Source organism: Monodon monoceros, unplaced genomic scaffold (assembly GCF_005190385.1).
Source record: "Monodon monoceros isolate NGI ecotype Baffin Bay Population unplaced genomic scaffold, NGI_Narwhal_1 Super_Scaffold_12, whole genome shotgun sequence".
Taxonomy (NCBI): Eukaryota; Metazoa; Chordata; class Mammalia; order Artiodactyla; family Monodontidae; genus Monodon; species Monodon monoceros.
The window spans coordinates 1,681,412-1,700,642 of NW_021703768.1; the positions used below are offsets into that span (position 1 = coordinate 1,681,412).

The following is a 19,231-nucleotide window of genomic DNA, read 5'->3' on the forward strand; positions in this document are numbered from 1 at the left end:
GGGCCGAAAGGCGGGCCCCCCTCAAAGGAAGCCGGGGGGCTTCTCAGGGTGAGAATGGAAGGTCGACCCACAGGAACGCCCGCAGCGAGAGAGCTGGCATGGGGCTGGCATGGAGCAGAGACCCCGGGGAAGTAACCCAAGGGGGCGCCCGGGGAGCGTGGAGGTGGGTCAGAAGCCTCGGGCAGACTCGGCCTGAGGCCTGGACGGCACCCGGCAGCTGGCTTTTCACGCCTGGGCCCTGAGCGCCAGTGTCCGGGGCAGCCCACCCCCCACGGACCCGTGTCCTGTTTGTGGATGACGGAAGCGTGGCGGCTCCTGGCCGCGGGCGCAGAATGGTGGAGAAGGGTGAGGGCGACACAAGCTGAGAGCAGCTCCGGCCCCTGCCTTTGGCTCAAGGACCGTGAAACACCAGAAGCAAACCCTCCAGTCTCACGGGCGCGGGGCCCCCACCCGCCTGGCCCAGCCTCAGGCCCGGCCCGTCCCTGTGCAGTGGCGAGATGACCCTGAGTTGTCCTGAAAGGCCGTGACGGGGCCCCCGGCACTCCCATAGAAGGCAGCTTTGAAGGATCAACCTGGCCGGTTACGAGGCCCAAGATACTAGAGGCGCCCAGACCCTGGAGAAGGCACTTTTGGGGGACCGACCCCCCATCTCTGTGCCCCCTGGTCAGAGGGACAACAAGGGCCGCTCCCACGGACCCATGCCCGGGGGTGGGGCAGCCGGGTCATCCCGCCAAACCCGCCCACCTGGCCACACACGGTCGTGCTGAGGGTCACGGATGGCCTGCGTCAGCCTCTGGCACAGGCTCCCGGGTGCCCCGGGGACACAGGCCAGGAGCTGCCCGCTCGGGTCCCAATCTGCCCTATGCACTGTGCACAGCTCGGCAGGCTGGGCTTACGGGACCTCCCCAAGGTCTCTGCACAGAATCCTCGGAGAGCTGGGCGCATCTTAGGAGAGGCTCCCAGAGGTAAACCCTCAGAAATAAGGCTCCCAGGAAGGCGGCAGCAGGACAAGTCCCGCGACTGAGAAACGAAGCGGGGGGGGGGGGGGGCTTGCGGGGGGGGCGGGGGGGGGGGGGGAGGCCCCGGCGCAGGGCGGGGCCGGGCTGGGGCACCTTGGCCTGGCGCCGCCGGCTGTCCTCGGCCTCCTCGTGTTCTACCACGCCCTGGCTCAGGTTGGTGTAGTTGGCCAGCTTGTTGAGTAGCGAGGACACCATGGGGTTGCTGTCCATCTCCTCCTGTTTGGGACCGAGGCGTGGAGTTAGTGACCCCCCGACCCCGAGACGCCCCAGACCGACCAGACCAACCTCCCAGCAGGGGTCCCGCTCTACGTGCCCAGCGGGTCAACGGTCAGGGCTCAGGGCCCCGGGGCTCCCCGGATGGCCCAGGCCCAGCCCCTCCGCGGGGCTCCCTGAGGCCTCTGCCCGGACCCCAGGGCACCGTTAGTCTGGGCTCTTCTCTTGCGGGTACTGCCGCCTCCGCTCTGAAGGGGAGAGCGGGGGGGCGGGGGGTGGTGACCCACCTCAAAGAGCGCCATGCTCTTCCTTTCAAAGGCTCTCTCTCCGTCCACGTCCACGCTGCCAATGAACGGGCTGTTCTCCCCGGGGTTTCCATCTCCTGTGGGGAAGGGCTCAGTCAGATGTGAAAGGAATTAAAGGAGGCCACGAGGGAACAGGAGGAGGGGGCCCCGCCAGGCACTTCTCTACGTGCCTCGGACTTTTCTAAGTTATCTGTCAGGGGGCGAGGGACCAGGTAGACAGAAGGCCAAAGGTGGCGCTGGGTCCAGGAAGCTCAAGTCCCACCCCAGCCCTTTTGGGTCCTGCGGGACAAACGGCTCAAGACCAGCAGATCCAGACAGGCTGGCCCGTGACCGTCCTCGGCGGGGACGGGGTGGGGACCGGCACTTGTACCAGGTGGCACCGAGGCTCGCTGCTTTGTTCTGACAGCAGCTTCAGCTTTCCAATCCCCCCAATCCTGGTGGATTACGGCGGCCTCACTGGTGACCCCATTAGCTCAGAGCACAGTCCCCGCGGGGAGTGTCACGGAGCCCACACGTAGGCGCACGGCCGGCAGGTGGCCCATCGTGGCCCTGCTGTCTCCACGGCTGTTTCTGTCAGGAAGCCCTGGCCCGCCATCCCCAACTAGAGTATATCAAGGCCCTCGGAGTGGCCAGGCCACAGAGGAGCGAAGGGTCAGCCCCGACTCACCCTGGGAGCTCCTCCCAGATCCTGAAACGCGAGCCTTACCACGTGCTCCCAATTCAAAGCAGAGAGAAAAACCCTGATGGCATCGCTCTGATTCCCAGCCCTGCCCCATCCCACCGGATCTGGAGCAATGCCATCCCAGAAGCCACCAGCAGGGACATGGGGTGAGCTCGGAGACACCGGCACCCCTACCTGGGCCCACCTGCACGTCAGCCCCACCCACAGGCCTTCTGCGTGTGATGTGACCCTGTATCAGAAGGACCGAGTGAGGACACCAGGAAAAGGCGCTCCAAACTGGCTTTTCTCAGGCCCCCAGGGGCCCTGGGGCAACCCGGAGCATGACCTTAGCGGGGAATCACCTGCTCACCAGGTCCCGTCAGGGGTGACACCCGACTTCCTGAGGGAATCCCCCAAATCCCCAGAAGGAACCAAAGCCCAGACGCACAGGGAAGGGGAGTCCACAGTCCATCCCCTGTGAACTTAACGTGCCTGCCCCTCACAACGGACACAAATTCGGGAGCCACCGGGGTCCAGGCATCACCCCCTCACCCCCCGAAATCCACAGACCCACGCCCATCCACCGAGGCCTCCCAGACCCCTCCCCAGAAAGTTCCCAGGGTCCAGCCCGTGGAGGCTGCATGGCAGGCAGAGCCCTGCCCTCCTGCCGGATGGACCCTGTGCCCCTCACTGCTGAGCCCCAGTGACCAGCTCAGGGGCAGCAGAAGGCCCGAGGAAGCCAGTGGCCGGGGAACCGCTGGCGGATGCTGGGACCAGGGGCGACACCTGGAGGGGACGGGGCAAGGACCCCCCACACACCATGGCCCCACGAGCCACCTGCTCATCACCATGGGGCAGGGGCAGTGCCAGGAAGAGCCAATCACCCACTGAACCAGGGGTCAAGGTGAACACGAGGGTCACAGGCTGACCGACACCCAGGAGAGGACATGACTGCCTGGGTCCCCGGATTCCAGCACGAGGAGCTTGAGGCAAATCAAAGGAGCCACCGGCCCTCTTCAGAGGCCTCGGAGGACACGGGCCGGCTCCGGAACGTTCTGGAAAGAGGAAGAAGATGGAAGCAGCCCGATTCTTTCCATAAAGGACATTATTGGGCTGACGGCGAAATCTGAGTAAGACTTCAATCAATGAAAACGTCCTGACTTTGGAGACTGTACTACAGGCATCAGAGAGGAAATGTGCTTGTTTTAGGAAACACACAAAGGGCATCGCACCTTCTGCCTGTTCTCAGCACGTCGGGAAGGAACGTGCGAAAAGGGGGAGGGGGAGGCATAAGGCAGGTGGGACCAGTGCTCAGGCAGATGACACGTGATCCCGTGCTCTTGAAAGTTTTCTCAAGCCCAAGTTCTGAAGTTGGGTCAAAACAAAGCTTAAAAACTGCAACCACATTCAATTAAACAAGAAATCCCTCCTGAGCGCCCTCCCCCGCTCTGCAGGCGTCTGCGGGAGGGCGCCAGCCCGTCTCCCTCCTTCCTGCTTCAAGCGAGCTCCTGTTCAGCACCTTCTTCCTGGTGATAATGACTGTACTTTCCTGGTGGCAACAATCCTGTTTCCGACTGGGTTTCTGGTGTAAACGAAGCCGCAAACAGCTCTCTGCAGACCAGACTCTGGAGGACACGCAGGCCGGCTCTGTCCCGGTCAACAGGCTTCAGCCACGCAGGCCAGGGTGCCGGCCACCCCGGGAGGGGTGTTGGGTTCTCCCTCTGCCCCAACCTTGGACAAATTCGTGGCTCCCAGGTCTTGTGTTTCTCGTCCAGGGAGAGGCGGCCACCACGGACAGGGCCTCCACTCAGCTCAGGCCTGGCTGCCCAGGTGCCCCTGCCGCCCCCGCCCGGGAAGCACAGCCTGGTCCAGGGGGCTCTGGGGGTCTGTCTGAATGCCCACCGGGCACGGGGCGGATGGGCACCTGCAACCACGTTCAATCCACAGAGACAACATCTTTCTTGGAGCATCTGATGCTCCTGGCTGGCTGGGAAAGTGAGCCACGACCTCAAACAGGAGCTGAGACAGCTGGCCCATCCGCCGCGATGAGGGCCGCGGGGTGGCCCGGAGCCGAGGGTCGGAAAGGAGCAGAATGGGCGAGAAGTGCCTGGGCGAGGGGGCCCAGGGAGACGGCCAGGATCAACTGATTCGAGACAGGTGGACGTCAGTGGCTTATTTACACACAGGACAACCGTGGAAACTGCGGAGTGGGAAGCAGTGCCGTGAACGCCCCACAAAGGCCAGGATGGCCCGCCCCGTGGGGACACGTGTGCTGGGCACGTGTGCACAGGAAGCCCGGGGACGGCCAGGACTGGGCTGTCAGGCCGTGAGGCTCTGGTCTTCCGGCTCGCTGCTTATAACCAGAATTAATGCACAGAGAATGGGGGAACACACACAAAACGCACCGGAGGAACAGCAACACACGCCCCAGCGTCTCCGTAAATCCCCCCCCACCCCCCCACTCCCCTGGTTTGGGGGCTGCACCGCCCACACCAGAGATTACGGCCAACAGTGAGTCTCCTTATCCATCGTAAACCACCGTCTTAATCGCTAATCCTTTAACGAGAACACGTTTCCCTTCATTTCTGAGAAGGCAGTCCTCGGGCGTGCTTTCCGAAGCGCTGCGGGACCCAGCGGAGAGAAGAGGCTCACGCGGGAGCCTCGGACAGCCATCTCCGCCTCGACCTGCTGGAGCCGAGACTCTTGGTTAAAAATCAAACGCTTCGGGCCTCCCTGGTGGCGCAGTGGTTGAGAGTCCGCCTGCCGATGCAGGGGACACGGGTTCGTGTCCCGGTCCGGGAAGATCCCACATGCCGCGGAGCGGCTGGGCCCGTGAGCCATGGCCGCTGAGCCTGCGCGTCCGGAGCCTGTGCTCCGCAACGGGAGAGGCCACAACAGTGAGAAGCCCGCGTACCAAAAAAAAAAAAAAAAAAAAAAAAAAAAATCAAACGCTTCTACCTGAGGGACACACCTGCGATCCCATCCCACAAAATGCGAAACCGTCACAAGCTACCCGGGTGAGCCTTAAAATTCCCTTAATTGCTTTCACCGCTGGAGAACACTCAAATCTCAGTTTTTATTTTTCAAGGGAGGGGCAGGTTACAACTCAAGTCTTCACAAAGGAAACTGGTACAAACCCTCCCCCCCAGGGCCTGAGCCCTTGGAACACGCTGGGGGCTCTGAAGACCTCAGGCTCCAGATGGACAGCCCTCCCGCCTCCACCGGGACTCTGATGGCACCCGGCACGACCCTGCCAGGCCCGGTCGCGGCTCTGAAGAGCAGGAGTCCTCCTCTGGCTGAGACCCTGCTCCCACGTCTCGGGGAGGAGGCCGCTCACCTGGGCTTGCGCCCGCTGCGCACTCTGCTTGGTCACGACAATGAGGACCCAGGACAAGCCCGAGCAGAGGGGATCCCGGGGGCGCAGGGCCCGCCTCACTGGCCCCACCGCCTCCGTCCTCCTGGGGCGGGTCCCCTGTGGTGCCCCCGCCGGGCACACAGCCCGGAGGTCACCGGGTGCCCTCGCTGCACAGCGGTGGCTGCCGGGCCACGTGGGAGGGGCCCCCCGACGGTCAGGTGTCCTGGGCCACGCCGGCCGGGAGGGCAGGACCCACACCTGCTGTCTCCGAGCAGGAGCGCTTGGGCCTCGTTCACCTGCTCTAACGGACGGGCAGGGCTGGGCCGTCAGATGTGTAGTCAAACAGAAACGGCCTGGAGGCTACGCGATTAACACTCCCCACCACCACCAGAGCTGGCTCCCCGCCTCACGCACAGGTGGGGCTTTCGGCCTGCTCGTTTCACGCGGCAGGGGCGCTGCCGGTGGGGCTCACCGCGCAGAGATCACAGCCTGACGCGGTCCAAGGTCACAGCCCCCCGCAAGCCCGGGACCCCCGGACCCCTAGTGTCCAGCCGGGCGGGCGCAGTGGGCGGGGAGGCCCTGCCAGGCCGGGAGGTCCCTCAGAGCCCAGCCAACTTGCATGTGACTCACCCCTCTCGTCACCGAGGAAGGAGACTGATTCGGTTTTAAAACAAGGATCCTTCGGCCAGTAAACCCACGGGACACCATGGCCAGGACACGTCCAACTGGCGGGGGTGCCCGTGTGCTGGGGACGCCCGAGAACGGCCACACTGCGGACGCGGCACCAGGAAAGAGGGGCCGAAGGTGCCCGGGGCCCAAGGGGACAGGAGGGAACTGGGGGTGACACGCAGAAACAGCTGACGCACACGCAGGACACGCCCACAGCACCGCCCCACACACCGGCATCGGGAGGGCGGGCGCCCGCGCACGCAGAGCTGCCCGCCAGAGAGTCCGGAGCCCGGGACAGGTGACCCCCAGCCCGCTCACAGCTGGTGAGTTCAAACACCCCAGGAGCCGCGGGCAGGCACCACATGGCCCGAGCGCCAGCCGCTCGGTTTACGGCCCCTTGGCCTCTGGCTCCACCACCAGCTCTGGACTGCCGACGTGCACGCACACCCGAGTTTTGCTTTTCCAGGACACAGCAGCCATGTGCCATAACTAACCTTTTTAAGTCTTTAGAACGTATATTTACTGGCCGCCCCTGCAGCATGGGCGGCGGCAGGCTGAGTAGGAGGACAGTGCGGCACCGGGCGCTGGCTGAAAAGGAGGCGCCCACAAAGCCAGGATCCACTCGTTCCAAAGGCTGGGGTGGTGGTGCTGCAGAAAAGAGGGGCTTCACGGCAGAACCTGACGGACACCCCAGTGCTGAGCCCCGGTGACGGTGGCACCTTGCATGCTGGTGAGAATTCATGTTCCCTCCGGGGTCTCCCGTTAAACCCACACCCCACCGAGCTGCGAGAAAACCACCAGACAGATGCCAGTCAAGGGCACCTGCAACACACCTGGCCAGCAACCCTCAGAACTGCCCAGATCACAAAAACTAGGAAGCTCTGAGACACCGTCACAGCCTAGGAGTGGCCTGTTTAAAGCCCCCTCCCGTGCTCCCGGCGCCCCCCGCGCTCGAGGAGCCCGAGGAAGCCAGCGCTTCAGGGGTGGCTCCCAGTGCGGCCCAGCCAGGCCTTAGTGTCCACCCACCTGCTGGTCTCCCTCCAGGTTCTAAAGAAAGTTCCAGTAACCTGCAGCACCTTTTGACCACGGCACACCAAGCCCACTGCCCCCAGGGGCCGGGATGGCATCCTGCCCGGGGCTCCCAGTTTGACTGGCCAGCAAGGCCGGACCAGACCAGGCCCAGGACCCAGAGCTGCAGACCAGCCTCGGCCCAAGGCCACCGAGGAGCCCCCCCCAGAAACGGGCGGAACAGCAGGTGCCTGGCAGTGAGAGCCCAAGGCCCGGGGAGCAACCGTGGCCAGGAAGGGGCGAAGTGGGCAGGGCATCCCTCCTCCTCCCCGTGAGGGGAGGCAGCAGCGAGCTTCCCATGAGGCCGTGTGTCTTGTGTCATCACGGGCGTCCTGAGAAGCCCCCGCGCCCGCAAGCGCCAGCCTCACATCCAAGCGGACCCTCCCCATCCGGTGCAGGCCTGACGCAGCTCAGAGCACCGCTGCCTCCACCAGCCCGCGCACCTGGCCCTCGGAGACACACGGCCCCCCGCCGAGGCGGCCTCTGCTCTTTCCACCCGTCCTCGATCTGATTCTCCCACATCCATTTTGATGCCCGGTTTCTGGCTCCATGAAATGCAAACTTAACCCTGAGTAAACGTGGTGGTCACCAGGGACAGCGTGGGACCCGGTGCTCTGGACGAGGGAGCGGGAACAGGAAGCCACCAGGAGAGGCGCGTGCGTCCTCATCATCAAGCGAATGCAGCAGGGCCTTCGGGGCGGGAGGGGACGGCCCAGGCCAGAGAGGCAGATGGGACAGGGGCGCCAGCTGAGGGGCAAAGCGGAGACCGGCAGGCCCGGACCCAGTGGTCTGCTGTGGATACCGGGTCAGAGCCCCACCCCGCTGAGGGTCCCGAGTGCAGCGTCCTCCGTCTCTGGTCACAGCCTCCGCCAGCCCCGCTGCAACCTCTGCGCACAAGCCCTCCCCTCCCAGTGCGCCAGCCTCCCCGACACCCTCACCCCCGGGCCAGCGTTTGGGATTTCTACCACCGTCTCTTTCTCTTCGGGAAGAGCTCCCAGGGGAGGAGCAGAGAGTGACCTCTGAGGCTCAGAGCCAGAGGCGTTCCCGAGGGTCAGCTGGGCCGGGCCTGCACCGAGGCACGGGCAGTGGGCGGCCCGCAGTCCTCCCCTGGGGTCGCGGGGCCACCTCCCGAACCTGCCAACCTAACAGTGCGTCCGACTGGCCGGCCCCCGAGGCTGGATCCCCTTCCAAGTGGTTTAGCACTGCAACGGAGTTTTTAGGTTCCATGACCCTCAGGGTTAACTAATGCCCTCTGGCCCTCGCCCCCTGCCCTCCGTGCTTTGCAGCCAGGATCAATGCTGGATCTGAAATCCAGCGGCCTGGCCACCTGGGCCAGTGGACTCCACGAGGGGCACAGCCTGAGAAGAAACCGTTCTGCATTCAAGCCAGAAAAAAAGGAAATTCTTGAGGCCGGGAGCTCCCGTGCTTTCACAGCAAGTTTCTGGCTAAAACAGAAACCCGTTCTCTGGAGAAGACAGGGGAAACACTGACAGGACAGGAACCACCCACAGCCCGGCCAGCTGGACGCGGCCCCTTGCCGGGGCACCTCCCAACGTCCTCTCCTGGAGGGCTGCCTGGCCCTCCCACCCAGGCCTCTGGAGCGAGAAGTGCCTGCCCACAGGCGAGAGCCGAGAGGGCAGGAGGTGGATGTGCCCCTGCCCCTCGGACCTCCATGGGCCCTTGCCCAACCCTCAGGCGTGGCCTGCGGGGGCACCTTGCCGGCTGGAGGCCCAGACGTCCAGAGATGCTACTTCCCAAGGGCCTCGCCAGGTGACCCTGTGCGCCTGGCCCCCAGCTGCCCCCACCAAGCACAGACCCCGCTGCCTGGGGCCAGAAGCAGCACCGTCCAGGCCCACGGACCATGGGCACACGGGTGGCGGCAGGCCGGCTCCGCCCTACCCGAGAGTGCTGTGCACGTGTACCCGGCATCTGGAACCCAGCACCTGGCGGGGCGTGGCGGGTGTCCGCTTGGAGAGGCGGGCAGGGCCGGATCACAGCACCTCTGCGAGGCCTTCCAGAAATGACACAGCCCTCACTTCTGGGAGCACCCTGCCACCAGCACCCCCCGTGACACCAGGTCCAAGCCGAAACCAGAAGCAAGCGGCACAATCGAGGGGAAAGAGCCTGCCTGGCCCAGATGTGCCCCCTGCACCCGCTAAGCTGCCCCCGCCACCCCGCAGCCCGGGGGGAGGGTTCTCCCGGGTGACACCAAGGACCGGGGTGCTCACACACAAGGACTCAGGAAGGCTCCGGGCACTAGAGGGACACAGCCGCCCTTCAACCCAGACCAAGGTCACGGGCACCGCCCCGGCGTCCTCTGCTCCAACCAAGGGCCTCGGCCCGGCAGTCGGGCCAAAGACACCAGCTCTGGCACCTTCTCCTTAAACCTGACACTCGCACAGTCGAGACAACAAGGAAAGTACCGGGATTCTCGGCTACTAAGAGGCAAGAACACAGAGGAACCAGCCAGCCACACACGTTAACACACGTGTGCAAGCACACAGAGGCACACGGGGCACGGCTGGGGACCACAGCTCTGTGAGCTGTTTCCCCAGAACAGTAAGTGTTTCAGGGACTTCCCGCCCGTCCAAAGGACCTGCCCTCCCAGGCTGGACGCGCTCCCTCCTGGGCAGCGTGGGCCTCCGGTGGACTCGGGGACCCGGCTCCCCGCCACCCCTCGGTGTCTGCTGCCGATCTGACCTCTCCCTCCTCGGGAACTGGCAGTTGTGATCCCAGCCTGGGGGTGGGGGGAAGGGCTCAGGACGGCAGGGCCGGCCCAGCCGGGGGCAAAGGTGGGAGGTGGGCAGCCGGGAGCCCCACCAGCCTCCTGGGGCAGCTCCCGTTACTGACTCAGGCTCCTGCCGGGCTGCGGCCAAGACCCTCCATCAGAGGGAAGAGGAAACCCAAGAACCACCCAGCGCGTCTCTCCTCTGATATCAGCTCCACAGGCTCCCTCCCCAGTGACCGTCCCGAGAGCCTCCCTGAGAACCCAGGCCTGACCCGTGGGCGCCGTGACCAGGTAGGGCCCAGGACACGGCCACCTCTGGGACAGGCCGGCTCCAGGAGAGGGAGACAGGCACATGCAGAACCCCCAGGATGGCGCGGGGCCTGCACAAAGCCTCCCCATCACCCTGGGGGGGCGTCCCGCTCACGTGGACTCGTGGGGTGCCCCCGCCTCGCAGATGGCGCCAGGCCACAGGCACACGCTGACCACGCGGACGCCCAGACGGGCTCAGCTGCAGGGCAGCTGCAGGCCAGTTAGACGGGAAGCAGTTCTGGCTGCGAGCAGTAAACGTGGGCCCAGGAGCCCAACACCCAGCAGAGACCCCAGCGCCACAGGCACATGGAGCCAGGGACTCTGCCCGAGAGCAACCCTGAGCACAGGGAACTCACAGCTGGTCACAGGGCCCACCCAAGCCTCAGGAAGCTCAGAAACAGAGCTTCCACCTCCTCCCGATTGTGTTCTCTACCGCCCGAGGAAAGAAAGAGGAAACAAACCCAGCCCAGGGCCCCAGGGCCTTGCCGCTGAGCCTGGCCAGAGGCGCAGGCAGCGAGGCCACGCAGACGCACAAGGCCCCAGGTCGCACCGACACTTCCCCCTCTTCCCGGCCAGGAGCACAGCCCTGCAAACCCCCCCAGTCATAGGGGCACCTGGACGGGGCCCCTCACCAGCGCTCCCGGCACGGGGCTCCAGGGCCGACACGGCGCCAGGGGCCACAGATGGAGGAGCGGCCATGGATCGGGGGGCCGGGGCGCCTCATTCTTCGGCTGCTCCTGCTGAAGCTACAGGCTTATCTGCACAGACCAGACCTCTGCTCTGAAGAGGGAGTTCCCGCTTTCTCATAAAAGCAAGGTGTAACCCTTTGTGCCCTGCTCTCTGTGCCGGGCCGCACTGCCCAGAGTTCCCCAGAAGGGAGCCCAGGGCAGCCATCCGCTGGAGCCCGGACGGCCCCTGACCGTCACCCTGGCCGGCCTCACACTCCCAGAGCCGCTTGCAGACGCCTGCTCCCCGCAAGCAGCCCTGCTGCAAAGTGACTACGAGAGGGACGCCCCCAAAAAGCACCTGGCTGCGCGCACGTCAGCTGACACTCAGGCCAAACAGCAGCCTCTGCCCTCCAGCCTCACGTGCCCAGCAATGCGCAGCCCTTCGGGGGGGAACGGAAGACCCCCAGAGACCAGCCAGCGGCACCGTCTTCCCATCCGCCTGTGCCTCCAATGTCCGCCCCGAGCACGACCACAGTCCCGCTGCTGTGCCCCGAGGACACTGGCCCTGGGAAGGAACCCCCCGCCCAAGGCCACCCCCCCGCCCAGGGCAGGAGCCAGGACCTGCTCGGGTCTGCTCAGGACCGTGGCCACAGGCCTGCTGAGCAGAGACCTCCCTCCACGGCCGGGTCCCCCGGGGGCAGGGAAGTGAGGACAGCCCCCTCGCCTACTGGGTCCGACCTGGCAGATGCCCCTGGCCATCCCGGCTGCCCCCTGCTGGGTCTGTGGTGCCCCGAGCTGCAGTAAATCAAGACCCTGGGTGACCTGGGCCCACACAAGACCCCTCACCCTCTCTAGGCAGGCCCCTCCTCCAACGGCCCCGCGAGAATTCACCACCACCACCACCAAGCAGAGAGTAAGCCCGCTGCCCACCTCCAAGCAAGGGACACGTGGGATCAATTATTTGAAAACAACGGGGTCCGCGCGGAGACCATGGGCTGCGGGGCCGTTCTGGTTCTGAAGCCCTGGCCGTGTGACCGTCCAGTCAGAGGGGCCTCTGAGCTGCAGGCTCTCTGTGCGGTGGGGGCCCCGTGTCACTGGGAGCTGCTCTGCCCAGGTGGGGCCACCTGCCCCTGTTCATAAGGTGGCTGTGGCCTCAAGCGCGGAGCGGCTGGCCCTGCAGACAGACCCCCTCTGCTCGTGTAGCCACCTCCAGTGACATGGGCACTCTCGTGGGCCTGGCCGCACAAGGCGACCAGTGGGATTCAGCCTGTCAGTGTGTAACAAGGACCAGCAGCAGCCTGTCCCCCGAAATTCAGCCCCCGGGATGGGACGGGGTGAGCCGGCCTGAGACAGGCCCCTCGGGGCAACGAGTCAGGGTCTGACGCCATGGGGCGCTGAGCTGGCCCAGGGGGATTCCACAGAAGGGCGGCATGGAGCCAGCTGGGGTGGGGCTGTCCTGCCGCGTGCACGCGCGCGTGTGTGTGCATCTGGGAAGATTGGCGGGAGGACTGCCTGGTGTGTGTGTCCTGGGCGGCCCCTGGCAGAGCGGAGCCGTGGGCTTGGCTGGGCTCTCTGTTAGGCAAGGAGAGGGCCCCAGCGGCCAGCAGGGCTTGCGTGTGGAGAGGCCACTGCGCCGAGCGTCCTGGGGCGTGTTAACTGTCTCTCTGCCCGGCGCCTCTTGGGGGCTGGGGGGCAGTGGAATTCCCTGCTGCTCCAGCACTTGGCGGAGCCCGCTAGTTGGTGATGCCCTGTGCACTGTTGGAGAATGGGGGACCGCTTCTCGCCCTGGGGCCCCGGGGGACCGGGAGACACTCGGCACCATCCACTCTTCCCTCGGTGGATGAGGTTCAACCGATTTTCAGGGGTCAGCCCTTCGGACAGCCTGCGCCGTCTGCCCTTCCTGCTCAGACGTCCCCCGCGCCAGCATGACGCATCCCTTCCTTCCTGGACCCAGAGGCGGAGCAATGCTCGAGGCTTTGTCTCGGGCCCACTCTCCAGCCGCACTCACGTCCCAGTGCCCAGGGCCTCGGCTTTGTGCTCTGACCACCCCAGCGGCAGCAGACCCTCGAGGGCAGCGGGCACACGTATCGGCTCACAGCCCGCTCCCCGTGACCCATGAGCCCCGCACGACAAAGGTGATGCTCCCAGAGCTGCCTGGGTCAGTGGCTGGGGGCGCGGGTCCCCTTCACAGGGGGCAAGAGAAGACCCCCGGGTGACCCACAGGACCTGAGCAGCAGAGCATGAAATCACGGGAAAGGAATCCAAAAAGAGGAACAACAAGGAAGGAAGAGGAAGCCCCAGCAGAGCTGCGGGCAGCTCCCGGGGAGGAACGGGCAGGAACAGTGGCCCTCCAGGGCCCAGCCCACGGGCCCTGCAGTGGGGGGCAGTGTGGTCGGGGCCACCCCTCTGGGGGTGCACGTGGACCCCCCCACCTCACTGCCCGCAGGCCACCTTCCCAGCTCTAAAGCACCAACTGTGGGCCTGCCGAGCGGACACAGCCAAGGTCAGAGTAGCAGGGGCAGTTCAAGGTCAACACGTGGTATTGGCCACCGCAGCCTGATGAGGCCCAGAGCCTCCGACAGCCAGGAAACGGGCCCCGGCTTCACAGGCTGACAACGGGGCTCCCCGGCAGGCCCAGCCTGGACACAGGGACCAAAGGCAGTCCAGGCGGCCGCCCCGTGTCGCAGGCTCACCGACTAGGCCGTCAGCCTCAGGCCAGGCACAACCAAGGCCGGTCCCACCAAGCTCTGGGTCAGCCAGGTGGGCCTGCAGACGTGAGCGCTGGCCCCTCCTCACCTCCCTCCCACCCTCGCCCTGGCGTCCCACGCTCCCTATTCCCACGACAGCCCCAGGTACACCTCGGGAGGGTATCCCCAAACCTGCTTCACCAGCACCACCGGGAGGCCCACCCAGAAAGCCAGGTGCCTCCCTGGAAGTTCTAAGGCCGGCCACGGAGTCAGGAAGGAACTTCAGTGACTCTGCGAGGAGCAGGTGTGGCCACAAGCTGGACCACAGGGTAAGGGCCCCGCACGCGGGTCTTCAAAGGGGCTCCATCCAGCGGTTCCGGCTCCCGCAGGACTGTCCCACCAATGAGCAGGGCGTGAGGCTGCTTCCCAGGCTCCCCCTGTCCCGCTGGCGTCACAGGGCCTCTCCGGGCACCGACTGGTCTGACGGCTTGCGTTAAAACTCAGAGCCCAGCTGAGCAGACCCCGAAAGGCAACAGCACGCCTGCCTGTGACCCCATAGCGGGCTCCGGCCAGTTCCCCAAGGCCTTCTGCAGCTGTCTCTCTAAGGGAACACGAGGACGAGCGAAGAACACAGGCTTCCCAGGTTGAAGTTCTGCGCCAGCTCATCTGAGTGTCACAGGTGCAGCTCAGACCCTAAAGGGTTTGTTGAAAAGCATGCAGGACGCCCACACTTAGCATTTGCCGGTGCTCCTACCTCTGAGAGCACACAGGCAAGGCGGGTTCCAGACGAGCCGGGAGAGGGATTAGGGCTGAGAAAGCAAGAGCCTTGGACTGAGGGCGGCTGGGGGCTCGAGGCCAGCTGGGCAGGCGACACCACGGCCCTCCTGGCAGCCCTGAGCGCAGGCCCAGGGGCACCGAGCTTACAGAGAGCCACCGAGGCCCGTCCGAGAAGGAGCCAGCAGGCAGAGGGCCGCACACCCGGGAGGGCTGAGGGTCCCCGAGGACACGATGGCTCCTGGTGGCTGGTGAAACGCCACTCACGCAGAAAGGCCACACCGGGATGCGCTAGTCGGAGCCGCAGTGAGAGAAAGGCTGGGCTTACGGACTCTGCCTTCAAGTCCGGCCTGGTTTCGGCCTCCGAGCCGTCGGCAGCCGTGCCCACTCCCACACCCACACCCACGTGCAGAGGAAAGCCGGAGGGCACCCGAGGGGTGGGGGGGGGACCCTGCCAACCCGCCCCTGCCCGCTAGGACGGTGTGCTGCCCCCAGGGGGTGCCCGGCCTCTCCTGCCAGGCCCCAGGACCTGTGGCCTCCACTGACCTCGCCCCATTTCCTGCCTGGAGCAGGACACCTCTTCCCCAACCCTCCATTTCTAGAGGGGCGCTGAGCCCCAGATGAAGCAGCGGACTCGGGATGACCAACCTAGCAGCTGCAGAGAAGCCCGGGCCTGGGGCCCAGGTGATGGAGGGACAGGCCTGGGGATGCCCCGCACCAAGAGAAAGTGAAAGTGCTAGAGACCGCCTGATTCCAGAAGCGAAGTGGGCAAGGAGGACCCTCAGCCTGAGTACAGCTCCCCCCCACGCCCCAGCAGGGACCCGCGGTCCTTCCTGCTCAAGACCCCAGAGTGCGGGCCTGTCCCCGGTCAGCCGGGCTTATCTGACTGGCGGCCCTTTGCCCCACCGCCCGAGAGCAGAGACGAGCAAAGCAGAGGTGGCTGGGAAGGAAGCAGCCAGGCGCTCCAGCCCCGAGGAGCCTTACCACGGGTGGGGACCCCACCGGGTCACCGGGCCTGGGGGGCCTGGGAACTCTCGGAGGAAGAGCCCCTCCTCGGTCTCCACGGCTACCCAGGGCGTCTCACACCTCCCCAGGGGCCCACCCCGCGTGGGAGAAAGGTGCTTCCTAGGCCCCGGGGGGGGGGGCATGGGGGCGCAGCTGAGGAGGGCCCACCGCCCCTGAAGCCCTCGGCCAGCGCCTCCACCACTAAGCCTGGAGAGGGGGCTCGGCAGGCAGGAGTGGGGGGCGGTGAGACGGGAACCACAGAAGCAGGCAAAGCGGTGGAAACTAGTGAGGAGTGAGAGGAAGGCGCGGGCTGGGAATCAGGGGGAGGGGGAGCGGAGAGCAGCCCCACACCCCCTCCTCGGGCGACGTCCCGGGCCCAGGTCGCCCTCCCCTCCCTGCCACCCATGCCACCCCCTCCGCCGCGGCCTCCCTCCCCTTCCCCCTCCTCCTCCTCCCACCCCTACCCCTCCCTCCAGGGCCGCCCCCTCCTCCCTCCCCTCCCCTTCCCACCGGCTGCCAGCCCCGCGCAGCCCGGCCTCCGCCTTTGTCCCGCGGGCAGGTGCGGCCGCGCTCACCCTGGCTCGGGCAGTTGGGCTCACCGCCCTCGGGGGGGCCCGGCGCCTCCGTCTGCTCGGGACCCTCATCCTGGCCGCCGTCCGCCCGCGCCTCCACAGGCACCACGGTGAAGTTGGTGGGCATGGCTCGCCCGGCACCCCAGCCACTCCGCGCGCTCCCGCCGACGAGGCCGGACTAGGGCGCAGGGGCGGGGTCAGCGCGGTCCGCCCCCGCCCCGCCCCGCCCCACGTGACCGCACCTGGCTTCCCCGCGAGCCCTGGAAAAGTTTGCGCTCGGTGGGCCGGGGCGGGGCTCCTTCCGCTGAGGACCCGCCCCCAGCCTGCGTCCGGGCGCTACCCGCGCCCCCGGACCCCCAGTGCCGCCCCGCCCCCAGCGGCTGACTTTCAGTTCCTGCACAGCCCGCTCCCCCGCTGCCCCAGGCAGGCCTCTGGCCGGTCTGACCCCTTGCCCCCGCCCGCATGGCCATCCCCCTGCCCGCAACTGTTCCCCCCTCCGCCCTCACTGTCCCGCTCACCCCGAGAGTGGGACTGTCCACCGCGGCCGAGATCTGGTCTCCCCTCCCCTCCCCCTTGCCTGACTGAGGCTCACCGAGCGCTTCGTTTAGGGAAGCGCTTCCAGCTGAAGCGAGCCACGGTTAGCAGGGCGCCGGGTCCACAAGGGACACAACCGCGAAGCCACAAGTCACCAGGGCTCTGCGGCAGGACCCCGCCCACCGGGGACCCCAGGCCCATCCCTGCCGGCTCGGGGGAGACCTCCCCTGCCCCCACCCCACTAGGTTCTGTCTGGGGAGGACCCCGGGAAAGGAAGCTTGTAGGCTAGAGCAGGGAAGGCACAAGGCACAAGGCACTCCCCAGGATGCCACCTGCCTTGTAACCTACCATCACCTGGTAGTTTCTTAAAGACACAGGAAATCTGTGTCCAAATGTCCATCAAAGAGAAATTAGCCCCAAAATTGTAGCATTTAGGTGCACTGAATCACCCCAAAACAGTTTTACAAAAATAAGGCAGAAATACAGGTGGTGTGGGCAGAAATGGTCACGACGTACTGTAGCAGAATAATCGGCCGCTCTGACCCTGTCTGAAGGTGCACGTGAGTTTCTATGAAGACGGGGGAGGCCCACGCCCGTCTCTGGGCAGGGATCCCAGGGAAGCGCCTTCCCCTGCCCTGCGCTCTGTGAGCGACCAATCGCAGAAAATCAAAACCCGAAAAGCCACCGCCTCCAGGCAGGGTGGCCCAGGCTCCCACCTCTGTCCCGGGTTCCTGGCAGAAGGGGGCCTGGGCCCCCTGAGAATGCTCCCCTGTCAACAGCCCCACGCAGGAGCAGCACCATCCTCCTGAGGCGGGGGTGCCCTTGGCCTGGGCCACGGTCACAGCCCACCTTGCACCGAGGGGGGATCTGAAGGGCTGTGGAAGGGGCGGCAGTGTCAGACGTTAGAGATCAGGGCTGCGATGGTGCTGGGTGGCGTCAGCGGCTCTCCAGGTCAGCAGCGTGGAAGGTGGGGAAAGGGCCGCCCCCAAAGGACGGGAGCGTTTCCAGATGTCCTTCGGTGAGGGACCAGCTCCGTGGGGAAGATGGGGGCGCCGCCCGGGGGCAGCACGGCAACAGATGTGGCGCTGAAGGGGGTGGGCGGAGCACAGACCCTCTCCCTGACATCGCCCACAAGGACCCCATGTCTGACCCCCATGTGGTGGCTCAGAGATGGGCTGTGGCCTCTTCCCTGGACCTGGGGCCCTCTGTGCACGCGACCCCGGCCCCCGCACACCCTCCCGGACAGCAAGTCCCAGCCTGGAAAGATGAGGCTGCAGCTGAACCTTGGGCGGCAAAGTCGGAGGACCAAACACAGGCTCTGAACAGGAAAGGAGATGCCCCCCCAACCCCTGCCGACGCCCCTCGGCCTCTGGCCTCGGTCTCCTCATCTGTAGACTTGCTGATGAGCTCCCGTGGTCACCAACACAGCTGGACGGAGCTGAGACCCCCGGTCTGTGGGGAGGCTGGCAGCCCCCCTGCCCTCGGGGCTCTGCCCATGAAACCTCAACCCCCACTGCCCCCCAGAGGTGGCAGTAACTTGGGGTGGCAGTCAGTACTGAGCTTGCAGAAGCCTTTGTCGGTGACCCTGCATCCAGCTCCCCACTGAGACCCCCTCTGTGGCCCCAAGTCCAGGACCCCTACCCTGGGCCCCGGCTGTGCTGACCCAAGGCCCACCCACACAGAAGCCCTGCGGCCAGGCTGCCTGCCCAGGACCTAACTGGCCCTGGGTTCTGCAGAACAATGGCCTGGCCCCTGAATCACGTCATTGTCACCTGAGAAGCAAAGGAAACCCAGCCCTCAGCAGGTGAAAGGCCTGAGGGGTGGATGGGACGGCAAGGGCAGATGTCAAGGACATCACCGGGCCGAGTGCGTGTCCTCGCACTATTCTTGCGCTTTTCTGTAGGTTTGGAATTTTTCAAAATAAAATAATTTTATAATTCTAGGTAAATAAAGTTCCTTGTTTCACTACACGTAAAATGGATAAACGACAAGGACCTACTGTATAGCACAAGGAAGTATACTCAGTATCTTGTAATAAACTTTAATGGAAAAGAATCTGAAAAAGAATATAGATATGTGTAACTGAGTCACTTTGCTGTACACCTGAAGTTCACGCAAGTTTGTAAATCAACTAGACTTCAATTAAAACAACAAAACAAACAGAAGTTCCTTGTTTCTAAGTGACGCGCAGCCGTATCTTGAAACTCGGTCTCCACACCCTCCTTTCCTCCTGCCCCCAGCTGGCCCTGCTCTGCCTGTCCCCAGCTCAGGACGTCATGTGCCTGGTGGCTGGGTGGCCCACTCTTGGTGCCGCGATGCCCCAGGCTCGCCCACCCTGCCCCTCCGCCTCCGGGATCGGGGTGCGCACACAGGAGCAGGCAGCACCTCCCCGAAAAGTCCCTGTCGGGTGGCATCTGAAGATGTGCAGGTGGGACCCCCACCAGCACACCACCCCCCCCCCACCCCCCGCCCCGAAGAGACCTTGCTGGGCGGAGGAAAGGAAGTGACTTTAAAAGAACACACAGGTAGAAAGCACAGGGCCTGAGCACAGAGGGCAGGGATCCAGTCATAAGGCCCACCCTCTGGGAGACCCCACTGGGCCGTCCGGGGCATCTCATGGGGGTGGGGGATGGGGGGATGGGGGATGGGGTGGGGTAGGGGTGG

General features: G+C 65.3%; 1 protein-coding gene across 4 annotated transcripts in view; it reads right to left on the reverse strand.

The window, feature by feature from the left end:
- Nucleotides 1–16,222, reverse strand: part of SLC12A7 (solute carrier family 12 member 7) — a 42,954-nt gene extending 26,732 nt beyond the window's left edge. For all 4 annotated transcript variants that reach the window (XR_003792603.1, XR_003792604.1, XM_029216099.1 and 1 more), the window contains exons 1-3: nt 16,037–16,222; nt 1,520–1,614; nt 1,113–1,235 (exon numbers count right to left, since the gene is read on the reverse strand). Coding sequence is in view for 2 of the 4 variants with exons in the window: in XM_029216099.1 (XP_029071932.1) it covers nt 1,113–1,235; nt 1,520–1,614; nt 16,037–16,160 (342 nt within the window). In the remaining 2 variants the exon portion in view is untranslated. The remainder of the gene's footprint in view (nt 1–1,112; nt 1,236–1,519; nt 1,615–16,036) is intronic.
- Nucleotides 16,223–19,231: the final 3,009 nt, after the last annotated feature.